The 16,967-nt window shown below is 41.7% G+C and overlaps 2 protein-coding genes across 2 annotated transcripts; both read left to right on the top strand.

Moving 5' to 3' along the window:
* Positions 1–1,469: 1,469 nt before the first annotated feature.
* LOC484865 (C-type lectin domain family 4 member G-like) lies at positions 1,470–6,315 on the top strand. The gene is made up of 7 exons (XM_038565309.1): positions 1,470–1,628; positions 1,797–1,907; positions 2,152–2,205; positions 2,287–2,376; positions 2,725–2,876; positions 3,736–3,839; positions 5,637–6,315. The coding sequence occupies exons 1-7, from the start codon at positions 1,592–1,594 to the stop codon at positions 5,761–5,763; spliced, it is 675 nt and encodes a 224-aa protein (XP_038421237.1). The 5' UTR covers positions 1,470–1,591; the 3' UTR covers positions 5,764–6,315.
* Positions 6,316–10,778: 4,463 nt separating this feature from the next.
* Positions 10,779–11,714, top strand: OR1AE1 (olfactory receptor family 1 subfamily AE member 1). The gene has a single exon (NM_001388654.1). The coding sequence runs from the start codon at positions 10,779–10,781 to the stop codon at positions 11,712–11,714; it is 936 nt and encodes a 311-aa protein (NP_001375583.1).
* Positions 11,715–16,967: the final 5,253 nt, after the last annotated feature.

The following is a 16,967-nucleotide window of genomic DNA, read 5'->3' as shown; positions in this document are numbered from 1 at the left end:
CCCAGGTAGATATCCTGCTTAGCCAAGTCTAAGAATATTACTATGCCTTTCAAAAGACCCATAGCTGTGTTTATGGGAGGCTTGTGAATCACCAGATACCATAGTCTCAAAGCAGAGAACATCCTTGATAGGCAGAGATACTTATTTCCATTTTACAAACAAGGAAACTGAGGTTGATAGATTAGGTGGTATATGGCAGGTCATTGCAGTAAATGAGTAAGAGATCTGGGACTCAGAATTCTGAGAACGTTTAAAAATCATGAAAGATAGTTAAAACACAGATTGAAGGAACTCATAAAATTCCTAGCTGGGTAAACTCCAAACAGCATATGGTGGTGCACACACACACACACACACACACACACACACCCTAGTCAATCTGCTGAAAAACCAAAGAAAAAGAGAAAAATTGTAATGGCATTCAGAGAGAAAAGAGACCCATGAAATCACATGATGTATGAACATTTCCTAACAGGCTTGATAAATAGGAGCCTCTCCATCAGCAATAGATTGCATGTCCTCTTGCACCCCGATGTTTATAGCAGCAATGTCCACAATAGCCAAACTGTGGAAGGAGCCTCGGTGTCCATCGAAAGATGAATGGATAAAGAAGATGTGGTTTATGTATACAATGGAATATTCCTCAGCCATTAGAAACGACAAATACCCACCATTTGCTTTGACGTGGTGGAACTGGAGGGTATTATGCTGAGTGAAATGAGTCAGTCGGAGAAGGACAAACATTATATGGTCTCATTCATTTGGGGAATATAAAAAATAGTGAAAGGGAATAAAGGGGAAAGGAGAAAAAATGAGTGGGAAATATCAGAAAGGGAGACAGAACATGAGAGACTCCTAACTCTGGGAAACGAACTAGGGGTGGTGGAAGGAGAGGTGGGTGGGGGGTGGGGGTGACTGGGTGGCGGGCACTGAGGGGGGCTCTTGACGGGATGAGCACTGGGTGTTATTCTGTATGTTGGAAAATTGAACACCAATAAAAAATAAATTTATTATTAAAAAAATTGAACACCAATAAAAAATAAATTTATTAAAAAAAGATTGCATGTCCTCCTTACTGTACCATATTCTCTGTTTAAAATATAAAGTTATAAAACAACGTGTGGTGAAGGAGTGGCCACATGCTCTGAGAGAGCATAAATGTAACTCTAGTGTTGAAACTACTACAGCTTTATCTCTGAGAAAATTTGAGATCTTTTGAAACAAATGTAACCAGAAACCTAAAGGTGCCAATGCACTGGAAACTTCTAGGTAGATATCTGGGGCTGCTGCTGTCCCCTCGAACTGAGAGAAAACAAAGTTGTAGAGAATGGTTGGAACAGAATACTTACTCCAAGATGCTAATGCCATCTCCCTGTGACATGAATTGATGATAAGCCATCTAGAGATCTTGGGGCCTTACTGAGCTAGGAAGGAAACATCTGATGGTTTACATGGGGGATAGCATTTCCTAGTATAGGAAGGGTGTGTCTTCAATAATAACTAGAAGGACTGTGGGTGGCTAGAGCAGAATGAACTGCAGCCACGGGTGAAAGAAGCCACAGAGAATATCAGGCTACAGGACCTCACGTCCATGGAGGGAAAATCTTCACCCATGCTGGGAGAACCAGGTGAGTCAAGAGGTCAAGGGCAGGAGTAGATACCCTCCTCAAAACCAGGAAGCACTTACTGCCTCCCACTCCAGGGCCTGTTCAAGCTCCTCCCTCCACATTCCCAGTATGATTCTGGCACTTTCAGAGACTGCGTACACTGTCTCATGCTTGCTGCATTCCCTGCAGGACAGCGGGACAAAAAGCTGCTCCAGGATGGCCCCTGGAGGTTTTTCTCCCTGGTAATGACTCTGATGTTGCTTCTGCTAGCCCTCAACCTTGGTGTGGTCCTGGCTGAGGGTAAGGTGTTGAGCCAGTGAGAGTGGGTGATCACATGAACCCAGGCCCCCAAATCTGCAGTCTTGAGAAGAGGACCCTACAGGGCTGGGGCAGAGATGGGTCAGTAGAGGGTGGCTGGACTGTGTTGCTGGACTTAATGATTCTAGAAATAAACTGCCCTCCTCATCTCAGCCTGCAATTTGGGGAGTGGGAAAAGAATCGTGTGTTAAAAGGTCTAGAACATATCAGCATGTATTTCTTCTAGTACTGCAGTTCTTCAACAAGATGCAAGAAGAACTCAAGCAATTGGACATCAAATGTGAGTGCTGAATGTAATGGAGGGATTTTCCCCTCCCACCCCCACCAGGTCTTGATCTGTGTTTCTTTGTGGGTCTCTTAGTTGTACAGGGTCTGGCAGATGCTGGGCACAAGCGGGACATCATGTGGGGAGAGGTGTTCCGGCAAGTGGAGGCTGTGCGGGCAGGCAATGGTAAGGAGATGGGGCTGGTTGGGTGGTGGGAAGTGGAAGTTGGGAGAGGAAGGTTGTTTTCTTGAGCACTGTTGGTGGTCATGGTTTTTGCAGCACGTAAGTGTGTGTAGGGTTGTTTTAATTGACCCTCCATCAAGGTTGATTTTACCTAAAGTTTGAGGCCCCATGCATGGCATTATTCTGCCATCTGATAATGCCCATCTCTTGAATGAACAAATGGGAAGCTACTGTGCTCACTTTTGCAAAGTGGTAAAGATGCACAGATTTGAGTTACTTCACTGGAGGCTTTGTTCAGTGGCCAATGCAGCCCTGAGCCCCAGCAAAGCTGACCTCTTTCCCCATCTCCAGAATCCTCCTGTGAGCCCTGCCTGGAAAACTGGATGGCATTTCAGGGCTCTTGCTATCAATTTTCCACACAACTACTGGACTGGTTCAAAGCCAAGGATGACTGTGCTGAGAAGGATGCTCACTTGGTTATCATCAACAGTCAAGCAGAGCAGGTGGAAAGGGGGAAGGGATGTTCGGCGGACTCTTCAAGTCATTGTAGGCTTATGTCCTTGACCCCTGTAGAATTTAACACAAACCCTTCTGCCCTTCATAACACCCTTCCACTGCCTTAGCATGCAGTATTGGCTGGGATTCAGTCTTGCTTCTGAGCAATTCTTCACGCTGGCCCTTCTATCCAGAATGCTTCCCTCTATCTACACGGACAACTCCTACTCCTTCTACTCCATCAGATCCAACTTTGTCCTTCACCATCCTTCCCACCCTCTCTTCCTCAACACTGGACTATACTGACAGATCCCTGGTTCATCTCCTCTCACATGAAGAACTCCCAGGTTAGGAGTGGTTCTGATTCATTTCTGAGTCAGTAGTGCTGGGAACCAGATTAGACACACTCAGTATGGCTCAGTGGACTCAATATTTGTCAGTGGAATCCAAGTGATTGCTAGAACAATTTCTAAGGGGGCAGTGTCCAGATTTCTCACCTTGTAAACCACGCTGTTGAATAATCCCAATTCCCTGTTAGCTACTCAGCTAGGAGCCACATTGGGCTCTTATTCTCTCATTGAAACTTCAGAAAATCCTGGAAGGCACCTGTCATTGCTATACCCCTTTTATAAACGAAAAGCCTGAGGATGATAAGTGTCCATAATTTGCTGACCACATAGGTCATAATAATGGTGGAAACAGAGATCTACCCGAACTTTCAGCCAATTTCAGCCAAGGAAGCTACACTGGGCCACATCCCTGCCCATGAGGTCCTCTAAGTCTTAGTACTTTCATAGATTGTTTCTACTGCCATTCTCACCTCTGGCTATAGTCTTTCTTGACTTAATCTGCTTTCCTCTCATGCAGAAATTCCTGAGTCCAAAGGAAGATGTTGGCTACTGGATTGGCCTTAGGAAACAGTACCCAAAGGGCATTTACAAGTGGCAAGATGGTTCAGTCCCCACTTTTGAGTGAGTATCCCTGTTGGGACTCAGAACACTTGAGCTTGTCATTCCCATTGGATCTTGAAGACATCTTTCCACAGATTCTCAAACTGCCTCAAGTGTCTGATTTTGGTCAAAACCAAACTGCCCGTTACGTTTCCTGTTGTCATGCTTAACGTGGTTATTTTGTTAGCTACAGAGGTGTGTGTGTGTGTGTGTGTGTGTGTGTGTGTGAAACCATAATTAAACAACACTAAATAAGAAGTTCTTTATTGTAGGAAGTCTGGGTGCCTTTAATACATTGAAGAGAATTGTGCACTTTGAGGAGGGAATAGATAGTGTATAACGTGCCAAGCTTATTGAGATGCACATGTTATTTGGATGTATCTGGAGCTTCTGGTGTCCTACAGAACACACTTGAGGAATTTAGGGGATCCAGTCCTAAACCCTCAACATATGATTCAATGACCTCACATTCTGATCTTGAACTTTTTTTCATGTCCACATACTTTACCAGAACTTCACACTTAGTCTCCTTGACCATCTTGAGTACATTTTCTTTCCTTCATTTCCACCACTTCTGCCTCAGCCCAGGTCAGGACAATTGCTATATATCTTATATTTAGCCTTACCTTCACCAGCCCATGCTCTAGTCAAGTTCAAGGGGCCATCTTCCTAAAACAGGCCCTTGATATAGTTTTATGAAACAGCTAATTCTTCAATGTCACATGGATAACCCAGAATCTTTAGATGGCACCTTTCAATGCGGACATAGTGGATGCCATTCATCTTTACATTCTCATCTTCTACACTCCAAAGGCTCTCCACCTCCTTGTCCCAGCTATGTGCCAAATGACTCATATTTTTAGACACTATCTTGCATCTGATTTTTCTGCTTTTGCTCTTGTGTGTCATCTGTCTAGAAAACATTTTATTGGTTTGGTGAACTACAATATATTTGCCAAGCCTCATAGAGGAATCCATCCATTGCCCAACATGAATTAATCCAACTCCCTTAATATCCCAGTCATACACTATGTAGAGTTTTGTGGCTGTGTTGACTATGAGCTTTCTTTGCCTAAACATTCCTTACTTATCAGGCAGGCTGCTGCTTTAGGACAGAATAGGCATCCAACTCATTGATGAGTTTCCAGTACCCAGTACAGGGCTTGGTACACAGCAGGTACTCAATAAACTGTTTTGGAATGAATGAATGAACGAATGAATGAATGAATAAGTATTGTAAACATTTCAAGGAATGTTTAGGAAAGAGGGTATGGGATCATTTGATAGACTTAGCATCTATTATATCCCAGACATTCAAATGCATCTTGTCCTCAAACTTAATCTCAGAGATCCAGGGATGTTAAGTCATTTGTCCGCATGGCCTCATTTATCTCATTTATAATACAAGAAATTGTGCCAGATAATTATTATAAAACAGTGGTGCTCAAAAGGTGATGATCTCCCCCGAGAGCTATTTGGCACTGTCTGCAATATTTTTGGTTGTCATAATAGAGAGGGAACGCTGCTGGCCTCTAGTGGATAGAGACTAGTAATGCTGCCCAATAGCTAAGGGTGCATAGGAAGTCCCCCAAAACAAATAATGATAAGGCTCCCAATGTCAATAGCTCCTTTGTGTAGAAACCCTTGCTATAAGATATGGCTAGGATATTTTACTTTCAGGGATTTTTCACATATCCCCAAGGCTAGATCCTCTTCTGGGATCTTAATGGTGAAAAGCCCAGCTGGGCATGGCTGAGTGTAGCTTGCCCCAGCACTGTGGTTAAAAGATTTGGCTGATGATTGTGTATGTTTTCACAGCAACTGGACTAATACCGAATCTTTCTACTATGACTGTGTCATCCTGTGGAAATTTGGCACCTGGTTCTCTTCTACCTGCAGTGTCTACTGGTATCATTGGATTTGTGAGAAACCACAGATCTGCTGAGCCTGCTCCCTTTCCTCTGTCTGTGGTCTTGGGAAAAGTTGTCTTGATATGTTGTCATATCATATGAATTGTCATAAACAATTCCCCAACTTCTCTGTGTAAAAGAGGATTTCCTGAAAGCCCCAGTTCTCTTGGTAGCATCTTTCTCCTTTCTTGCCTCTAATTCTAAATGCTGTTGAGGAACATGAAAAATGATACCAGGATGGAACAATGAGCAAAAAATATTGTGTAGAACTTTCTACAAGACAAATAATATAGTTTTTAAAAAATGACATAAATAAAGGCAAATGTAGTATTGTTAGAAAATAACAGAGCCTTAAAGACATAGTTAAATTAATGTGTGTACCATGTTTGGGTTTTCTTTGAAAAGGTTTTTGAAGAAATCACAATATTTGAGTACGGATTGTGTATCAGGAAACGCGAAGGCATTTTTATTTATTTGTGAAGTGTGCTAATGGCTTGGTATAGATAGATGATTTGATAGAGATATATCACTATATGTCAGCAATACATACTAACATGAGTATGGGTAATAAATATAGGTAAATTTGTGTCCTGTGTGGGATTTTCTTTAAAATAATAAATCTGATGAACAGGAAGATTGTATATAAGAAACTCAATTGACCAAGTGTTTATAGTTATTAAAGGAGTCCATCATATATTTCCTCAATTTTCGTCTAGAGGAACATTCTACATAAATTTTAAACTTAATCAATGCAATTCACAAGAATTCATATAAGATAAACATGATCAAAAAGAAACTCAGCAAACTTGTAGAACAGAAATGTCTGAACCTAAAAACAGTATCTACATAAAGTCCTACTAAAACCATTATACTTCACTGTGTAGTATTGAGAACATTCCATTTTAGCTCCAGAGCAATATATGGGTTTCCATAGTTATGGATTTCTCTTCAACATTATTCTGGGGGCCCCAGACAAGGCAGTGAGACACCCCCCAAAAAGCATCCCATAAAACAGTGAGAAAGAAGAACATTAAAATTTGGTAAAGAAGATACAAATCTGTCATTTTTCATACATGATATCATTGTTTTCACAGAGACACTAAAGCATCTGCACAACCTTTAGAACTTAGAAGTGTGTACCAAGTTTTCTGCACCCCAAATCAGTATAGAGATTGTATTTTATAAATGAAGAGCAAACTGATAGACAAAGAAATATTTTTTTAAGGATTATATTTATTTATTCATAAGATACAGAGAGAGAGAGAGGCAGAGACACAGGCAGAGGAGAAGCAGACTCTCTGCAAAGAGCCTGATGTGGGACTCAATCCTGGATCCTGGGATCCTGCCCTGAGCCAAAGGCAGACACTCAACCACTGAGCCACACAGGCATCCTGACAAAGAAATATTTAGAAAATATCATATAAATGTTAAATGACTTTAAGAACTAAAAAATTAAAATGGGCATGAAGACATATATTAGGTACATATATGTGCAGATTAGGTAGTCTTGCAGGCACTCACTATGGTGAGAATCATAGAATATTGCATACTTAGCACAGCTCTATCTGCATAATGAATACTTAATACCTTATAACCGTTATTGGTACTAATATATTTAAAAGCTTCATCATGGAAATATTGAGTACCACATTATCCCTCTGTCAACCAAGAATGATGAGTCTGAAGGAAGTTAATGTTCTCAGGACAAACTTCTTTCCTGCAAGGGTGCTAGACTCAGAGGCACACTAGGGAAGATGAGCTAATTGTGTTCCTTCCAACAAGGTTCTCTGGGGATTATGCCTCAGGGGGTCAGAGAGTCTGGTATAAACTGTGGTGGTGGTTCTGTTTTGTGCTCCCAGAGAAAACATGCTCCTCCGCCACAGCCACAAGACAAAGTTGAGGTAGCAGCAGCTCCTATCCCCTGGAAACACAACACTCAGGGGCTGAGAGGTCTGGAATCTGCCAGGGGTACAGTAGCCACCTGTCAAGTAAGTGTGTCAGGAAGACAAGCTGCAAAGGAGTGGTCTCAGGGAAGATCTCTCCCTGGAACTTCTCAGACATCGAGGGAATGTCTGCTCAGTGTTCCCTGCCAGAGCTTAGAGTGCTTGGTGTCACAGCCTCATGGGTGGACAGGGTGTGAGCTGGTTAAGAGAGTGGGCACCAGAGCCAGAGCCTAGGGTGAATTCTATCTCCATGCAGGAGTGAGGTGCAAAGTCTCAACTGCCTGCCCCATGCACTAGCTGAGGGTTCAGTGGGGTGGTATGTGTCAAGTGATTAGCTCAAATGTGCATTTCCATCAAATAAATATCATTGTCCCACTCAAAGTTGATTTGGGTAGGTCCTATAGGAGGAGAGAGCAGGGGGTTCAACCTAAATCAGCAATCCTCAATGGGAGGCAATTTCAATTCCTTCCCAAGGGGCCTTATTGCAACTGGGGGTGAGAAGGTGTTACTGGCCAGGGGTGATGCTCAAAGTCCTGCAATAACACATAGGGAGGTCCCCACCATAAAAAATTATCTGGCCCCAAATGTCAATAGAGCCCAAGTTGAGAATTCCTGGGTTTGACCAATAGACAGATGAGTGAGAAAGGGATCCTTGCAGACATAAAGGTAATGCAAAGTTGGGGCAGAGGCTTCTAGGCAGGAGGAACAACAGGTGCAATGGCTCTAAGGCAGAGATAAAACCAGGAAGATGGAAACTGAGGTCTGGGAATGGGAGGAACAGTGGTGAGCCATGGAAAAGTGAAGTTGGATTGGATCCCCACCTACATTATCAGGGAGTCACTTTTTGCAGGACTGCATGGGGGATGGCAAGAGTGGCCATGGGGAGTCCACAGTGACCTGCGTTGGAATGCTTGCTCTGGGAATGAATTTTCTGCTTCTGTCCAAGAGATGAAGACGATGTTTAAAAATCCATAAATTTGGAACTGTTGGGAAGTGAGAGGCAAGACAGGAGTGGACTGCAGTGCCCAGGCCTCAATGCCCAGTTGTGCAGGTTATGTGCTCTGTAGAATGGTGCAATGCATGACTCCCAGTGCCAACCTCAGCAACTCTGGCAGAGGGATGCCATTTCAAACCTTGTGAGACAAGAGGGACTGGGAGTGTCTGAGAATGATGTCCAGGAAGCAACAGGATAATCAGGCAGGAATTTGAAAAGAGGTGGGTGCTGAGCCAGAAATTCAGAATGAATTTAATTCATCGAATGAAAAATGTAAGTATGGAAGAAAATGGAGACTTCTACCCTTGCCCACACACTAAGACACCTGCCACTTGTATTACAGATATTTTCATATCACAGATGTACCCTGAGTATACCATGTCATATGGTATGTGGACTGCAGGGTAATGGGGGTGGTGGTCAGAGATACAAACCCCCCCCAAAACCCCACAAACCCCCCAGATATTCACTCCCTTCCTCAGCCTTCAGTAGAAGATGAATGGAAAGGTTTGGAGAGTCTATTGTTGTTCACAAGTATGTACTGTTGCTCCCCGGGTGAAATTTCTACCTCTCCACCCCCTTGACACCAGACTTGGCCGTTAAAATGTGCGTGGAGGTGAGAGAAGGCTGTTTCCTGGTAGAGGCTCTTAGGAGCCAGCCTACAATTCACTTTTTCCATTGCTGTGATAACTGGCAGTGTCCCAGACTCAAAGGTTCATCCATCTGCCTGAGCCCTAGAGTGAATTCATCATGGAGCACAGCCATAGCAAACCCGTGATGGGCATGTAGCCCGAGAGAGAAATAAGCCTTCATTGCTGTCGACCACCATGATTTGGGCATGGATATTGCTGCAGTATAATTTAGCCTAAAAGGACTTAGAGTCAGTGGGCTGTCTGGTGGAAGCCACGGTCGGGGTAATGCAAGCACCACCTGGGACATGGGGCCAGAATTTGTGGACAAATTAAGATTGATGTTAAGAAACATAAAATGAATGAAATTAGCTCCCTTTGGAAATAACCTACACCAAGATATAATGAATCTGTGCCATGCTTATACAGCTTGACAAGGAGGCTGATATAAAAGATACATGTCATTGTAAAGTGGTGTCTTTAAATGAAACTTTTATAAAGTATCACATTAATTGTCTCATTTAACCCTCCCAAGAACTTGAGGTTTTGGGAGTGTCTGTCACTGGCTCACACAGCCAGTGAATGTCAGGGGTAGTTTTCAAACAGCGTCTGTTGGAACCCTGAGCCCTTGCTCTCAGCCACTAAGAGAACTTAACTCTCAGAAAAATTCATAAGGTTCAGCATTTTGCATATTAACCCATTACATCTTCTCAACAACTCTGTGGAGCAGTTACTATTATTAGTAATCTTTACAGATGAGAATACTAAGGCACAGAGAGGTTAAATAAATTGCCTAACTCACACAGCTAATAAGTTGCAGAACTGAGATTTAACCCCAGGCTGTCTGGGTTCAGAGTGGATGCCCTTAATCATTATTATTTATTTTTATTTTTTTTTTAAAGATCCTGGAAATACTAAGCCTATTTACAGGCTTTATTTCTCCCTACCCCCATCACTCCTGAGGTATGATTGGCAGATAAAAATGTATATAATAATTACGGTGTACAACTTGGTGCTTTGATATATGCACTCACTATGAAATAATGGCCACAATCAAGCTAACTAACATATATAGCTCTTTATTTTGTTTTTTTTAATAAATTTATTTTTTATTGGTGTTCAATTTGCCAACATACAGAATAACACCCAGTGCTCATCCTGTCAAGTGCCCACCTTAGTGCCCTTCGCTCTTTATTTTGATAGCATCACTAGAAGTTCCCATTGATAAAAATAATTGTCCATATTACATGCCAGGTATGGATTTAAGACCCTTATACATTTTTTTCTCACTTAATCCTTGTAATGATCCTAAGAGGTTAGAATGATCAGTCCCATGAAACAGATAAGGAACCTGAGGCTCAGGGAGGTTAGTGGGATGCACCACGAGAGGTGGGTGAGAAGAACAATAATGCAATGATCCATTTCTTCTCCAGGAGTCCACTCACAGTTGATGCCCTTGTTTTTGGCTTTTATACTGCTTGGACATGGACAATCAGACCCGGAACTTTGAATTTATCCTCCTTGGCCTCTCTGAGCAGCCATTGCAGCAGCAGGTGTTCTTTGGTCTGTCTTTCAGCCTGTATCTGATTGGGTGCATGGGGAATCTGCTCAGCATTCTGGCCATCCTCTTGGACCCTCACCTCCATAGCCCCATGTACTTCTTCCTCAGCAACCTGTCTCTTCTTGACATCTGCTTTGCCTCCACCACCATCCCCAAGATGTTGGTGAACCACCTATGTGGGCACAGCACCATCTCCTCCAAGGCTTGCCTGACCCAGATGTATTTCTTCATTACCTTTGGGGCAGCTGACAGCATCCTTCTTTCCACCATGGCCTATGACCGCTATCTAGCCATCTGTTGCCCACTACGCTACATCACAATCATGAGTGTCCTTCGTTGTGCCTTGCTGGTGGCAGTCCCCTGGATCTCAGCAAACCTCATCTCCATGGTCCATACTATCCTGATGACCCGCTTGTCCTTTTGCACCAATAGGATCCCACACTTTTTCTGTGACCTCAATGCCTTGATCAAGCTCTCCTGCTCTAATACCCAAGTCAATGAGATGCTGGTGTTGGTCTTTGGGGGCTCAGTTGTTCTGATCCCTTTTGTGTGCATCATGGCCTCTTATACACCTATTGCTATGGCTGTGTGGAAGGTGCCCTCAGCACAGGGGAAGTGGAAAGCATTCTCCACCTGTAGCTCTCACCTTTGTGTTGTTGCTCTCTTCTATGGGACCATTATTGGGGTCTACTTCAACCCTGCATCCACACACACCACCCAGAAGGACATAGCAACCACAGTGATGTACACCATGGTCACCCCCATGCTGAACCCCTTCATATATAGCCTTCGGAACCGAGATCTGAAGGAAGCCCTCTGGAAACTTCTCAAAGGAAACCACTTGGCTACGCCTCTTTGAAGAGTTTTCTTAGACCACTTTTCTTTTTTAAAGATTTTATTTATTTATTTATTTGAGAGAGAAAGAGAGAGAGACCACAAGTGGGGGTGGGGGCAAGGAGGGAGGGAAGGAGAGAGAGAGAATTCCCTGCTAAGACTCCCTGCTAAGTACAGAGCAGGATGTGGGGCTCAATACCACAACCCTGAGATCATGACCTGAACTGAAATCAAGAGTCAGGCACTCAACTGACTGAACCACTCGGGAGCCTCAGAACCAATTGTTTTTGAAACAAACTAATTTTTCCCAATGTCAGCATTCAGGATGTTTTTTTCTCTTTTTCTTTTTTTTGGTAAAGATAGAAACAAAATTTTATTCTTCATTTAAGTACTTTATTTTTTGTTGAATATATTTGACATACAACATTATGTCAATTTAAGTTGTACATGTTAATTTGATGTATGTATATATTATAATACAATTGCCATTATAGCAATATTTAGCACCCCTATCACATTACATAATTACCCTTTTTATAAGTGGTTGGAATAATTAAGTTTTACTGTTTTAGCAAGTTCGATGATTGTAGTACAATATCGTCTATGTTCATTACATTGTGCATTAGATCTAACTTATTTTCTACTCATTGCAAGTTTGTACTCTTTTTTACTTTATTATTTTATTTAAATTCAACTAGCTAACATATAGTACATCACTATTTCATATGTAGAGTTCAGTAATTCATCAGTTGCACATAATACCCAGTGGTCATTACATCATGTGCCTTCCTTAATGCTCATCACCCAGTTGATCCCCCCTCTGCCTTCCAGCAACCCTCAGTTTATTTCTATAGTTAAAAGTCTCTCATGGTATATCTCTCCCTCTCTGATTTCTTCCCATTCAGTTTTCCCTTCCTTTCCCTATGATCCTCTGCACTATTTCCTATATTCCACATATGAGTGAAACCATATGATAATTGTCTTTCTTGGATTGACTTATTTCACTCAGCATAATATCCTCCAGTTCCATCCACACTGATGTAAGTGTTAAGTATCCATCCGTTTTGATGACTGAATTATGTATATATATCAGATCTTCTTTATCTATTCATCTGTCGATGGACATCTGAGCTTTTTTCATAGTTTGGCTATTGTGGTCATTGCTGCTATAAACATTGAGAGGAGCATGTGCCCCTTCAGATCATTGCATTTATATCTTTGGGGTAAATACCCAGTAGTGGAATTGTTGGGTCATAGGGTACCTCTATTTTTAACTTCTTGAGGAACTTCCATGTTTTCCAGAGTGGCTGCACCAGCTTGCATTCCCACCAACAGTGTAAGAGGGTTCCCCTTTCTCCACATCCTCTCCAACATTTGTTGTCTCCTGTCTTGTTAATTTTAGCCATTCTTCCCTAACACCTCTTTTCTTTTGTCTTCTTGATGATAACCATTCTTACAAGTGTGAGGTGATACTGCATTGTGATTTTTATTTATGTTTCCCTGATGATGAGTGATGTTGAGTATCTTCTTATGTGTCTGTTGGCCATTTGGATGTCATCTTTGGAAAAATGTCTATTTAGTTTAACTCATTTTTAAGTTGGATTGTTTGTGTTTTTGTTATTAAGTTGTATGAATTCCTCATACATTTTGGGTTAACACTTATCCAATATATGATTTGCAAAAATTTTCTCTCATTCAGTAGATAGTCCTTTCATTTTGGCAATTGTTTGTTTTGCTGAGCAGGAGACTTTGAGTTTGATGTAGAACTATTTGTTGACTTTGCTTTTGTTGCTTGTGCTTTCAGTGTCATATGCAAGAAATGATTGCCAAGACTCATGTTGTGGAGCTTCTTCCCTACACCTTCTTCTAGGAATTTTGTGGTATCAGGTCTTATGTTTAAGCCTTTGATCCATTTCAGGTTAATTTTTGTGAGTGGTGTGAAATAGAGATGCATGGCTTATCCAGTTTTCCTACACCTCTGTTGAAGAAACTATACTTTCTTCATTGAGTGTTCTTTTTTTTTAAGATTTTATTTATCTATTTGTAGAATGAAAGCAAGAGAGAGCGTGTACAAATGGGCAGGGAGGGAAGGGGCAGAGAGAGAGGGAGAAGCAGGCTGAGCAGGAAGCCTGATGAGGGGCTCGATCCCATGGCCCCAGGATCATGACCTGAGCTGAAGGCAGACGCTTAACTGAATGAGCCACTCAGGTGCCCCATTCAGGTGTTCTTTATCCCCTTGTTAAATATTAGTTGAAATTAAAAGCTTTTCAGGGTGATTTTTCTTGGTTCACAGACACAACATTAAATAATTCAAAAAGTATCCCCTTTTAAATTTTTTTAATAAATTTATTTTTTATTGGCGTTCAATTTGCCAACATACAGAATAACACCCAGTGCTCATCCCGTGAAGTACCCCCCTCAGTGCCCACCATCCAGTCACCCCCACCCCCTGCCCTCCTCCCCTTCCACCACCCCTAGTTCGTTTCCCAGAGTTAGGAGTCTTCCAGGTTCTGTCTCCCTTTCTGATATTTCCTACCCATTCTCTTCTCCCTTCCCCTCTATTCCCTTTCACTATTATTTATATTCCCCAAATGAATGAGCATCCCTGAGTGGTTTAGCTCCCCTTTTAAATTATTGCCATTCTTTTGATTATACGTTGAGAACATTCTGGTTTGATGCTACTATGTCTATAACACTTTTCACAGGATATCCCTTTGGAAAATGAGAAGGAGGGTTTTGGGCTCAGAATATTCAACAGTCAACAGTAGCTAGTTTAAACGAATTTAAACAACATTCTTTCATTTTTGAGATTTCTTCTTTTTACTCTTATCTTCTGTATTATTGGTTGGGGTTCAGGTAGGAAAAGGAAAGCATGCTATGGCTGATACACTTGGTTATGTCAAATAGTTTGGGTTTTCTATGTACCATAGTAATCTATTAACTTGTAACAAAGAACTTCATAGGCTTAAGAAGTTGAAAAAAAGAAAACTACTGAGGAAATAAAAGCATTGCTGTACTTGGATGTGGCAAAATTTGACTCAAGTAACTGAGGAATGGGAGAGGTTGGGTCAGACAGATTGCCTGTGCTGGGATTTCATGATAATGTGGGGGCATTGGCTTCAAAATTGGACAGATTTGGGTTCAAATTCCCCATTCGCTCATGAATAAGCTGAATGTCTCTTTCTCTCTCTTTTAAATATTTTATTTATTTATTTGTGAGAGACACACAGAGAGAGGCAGAGGGAGAAGCAGGATCCTCACAGGGAGCCCGATGTGGGACCTGATGCCCGGACCAGGGATCATGCCCTAAGCCAAAGGCAGACACCCAACTACTGAGCCACCCAGGTGTCCCAAGCTGAATGTCTCTTATCTGCTCACTTTCCCTTTGAGTGTGAGTTTTCTTTTTCATAAAGTGGGAGCTGTTCAATTATCCTTCTAGTTGCTGCTGCAAGCTACTTCATGTCTCACACTACTGTGTTCTCACCTGTAAAGTGAAGTTCATTACGGTTCCCTTTCTCCAGGTGGTCATGAGATTTCTATCCAATAAATGTAAATCACCTGTTAAAGGACTCTGTGCATAATAAGCACTGGACAAATCAGCCTTCAGTGGCTCAAAAAAAGATGGACATCACACATTTAAGAAGCAAAGGATGTATTTTAATGAAGCATGCTTGATTGTCCTTCGCGGTCTTTTTTTTCAAACAAGTGTTGCAAAGTTATTTGTTGAACTGATTTTTAAATGTTTTTTTTTACACTCACCCATTTTTTTATTTCTTATTTTTTGATAATAAATTATTTTTTTTATTGGTGTTCAATTTGCCAACATACAGAACTCTTTTCTAATGGAACCACAAGGCACTGAAAAAATAAAAGCCCCTAGGATTTGAGGTTTTGTGAATTTATGAGAAATAACAGGATTTTATATGGAAGAAAACACCGACATAAAAACAAAGATTGTGTGGTGCTTCTGAGAGTGAATACCCACCTTTGTGCCAGAGATATAAAGTGTTTATTTTTAAGGAGAGGGCTTACAGAAAGAAACAATGAAGACTCATTGAATGTAACTTTTGCTACTTTATTTTTACTTTTAATTTTTTTTGTTACTTTATTTTTATTTTTGAAGTAATCCTTTCAACAAGTTCTACTGTATCCGCAGATGTTTTGTTTTTATCACCTTACTGGACTTTGGAAAACAAAAGTTTTGCCAAACTGAACATTCGTGAACAAATCCTGTCCCACTTAACCTTCTGGATTTCTCCAGGGTAATGATCTCCCTTCTCCATCACATTGTGTACTCCACAGGGAAAGGCATCTGGCTTCATTCATCTTTGTACTTTGATGCCAGGCACACAGTAAAGTGTTCAATGAATATTTGCATATTTCTGACTTAATGTATGTCTTTTTTTTTTTTTTTAAAGATTTTATTTATTCCCGAGAGACACACAGAGAAGCAGAGACAGAGGGAGAAGCAGGTTCCTCACAGGGAGCCCGATGTGGAACTCGATCCCCGGACCAGGATCACTCCCTGAGCCAAAGGCAGAGGCTCAACAGCTGAGCCATCCAGGCGTCCCAGTGAGGATGTCCTTAAACTAGACTTGTAGAGACATAGGTAGAGGGGGAAGCAGGCTCCTTGTGCGGAGCCTGATTCAGGACTCGATCCCAGGACTCCGAGATCATGACCTGAGCCAAAGGCAGACGCTCAACTGCTGAGCCACCCAGGTGCCCCCAGACTCGTTCTTATATGTGCTGCTGTAACAGGTAAGATGTAGATAATTCAGGTCGAAGATATTCCTTTCATCCTTATCATTTCTAATCTTTATAATCCCTCCAAATTTTTCAAGGCCTAAATTTGTTCATATACTCTCATATCTTACTTCTATAGATCTTTCCAGTGTGTCTAAATACCCTAGGGTTCACTTTTTTTCAGTTAACATATTCATATCCCCTGATAAATATAAATGTCAGCCCATTATGCCAAAGACAGCCATTCATACTTGGTATAAATTCGTATGGTGAAAAGTCATTGCCTTGAGGGACTAGACACCAGAAAAGAAGTCCTGGTAAGCAGACAAGATTGGGAAGTGAAAGTATTAAATTCTATCACATGGAGATAGCATAGATCTGCCCAAACTCTCCCAGTCATAGGACAAGGGTCAGGACTGGTTGAATGCCTTGGGCTTTCATGAAGTAGGAGCCATGTCAAGAATCAGAAATTCCACAAGGGAGAAGGCAAGACCAAGGAGAAATAGGAAAGGAACAAAACACTGCTGAGAACCTT

Source organism: Canis lupus, chromosome 20 (assembly GCF_011100685.1).
Source record: "Canis lupus familiaris isolate Mischka breed German Shepherd chromosome 20, alternate assembly UU_Cfam_GSD_1.0, whole genome shotgun sequence".
NCBI lineage: Eukaryota > Metazoa > Chordata > Mammalia > Carnivora > Canidae > Canis > Canis lupus.
This window is presented reverse-complemented; position numbering and strand designations above follow the sequence as displayed.

Excerpts from the sequence above, each read along its gene's own strand:
- OR1AE1 (NM_001388654.1), top strand. The coding sequence starts at position 10,779 with ATGGACAATCAGACCCGGAACTTTGAATTTATCCTCCTTGGCCTCTCT.
- LOC484865 (XM_038565309.1), top strand. The coding sequence starts at position 1,592 with ATGGAGGGAAAATCTTCACCCATGCTGGGAGAACCAG. Across the intron at positions 1,629-1,796 it reads ACCCATGCTGGGAGAACCAG|GACAGCGGGACAAAAAGCTG; the intron begins GTGAGTCAAGAG and ends CATTCCCTGCAG. Across the intron at positions 3,840-5,636 it reads GGTTCAGTCCCCACTTTTGA|CAACTGGACTAATACCGAAT; the intron begins GTGAGTATCCCT and ends ATGTTTTCACAG.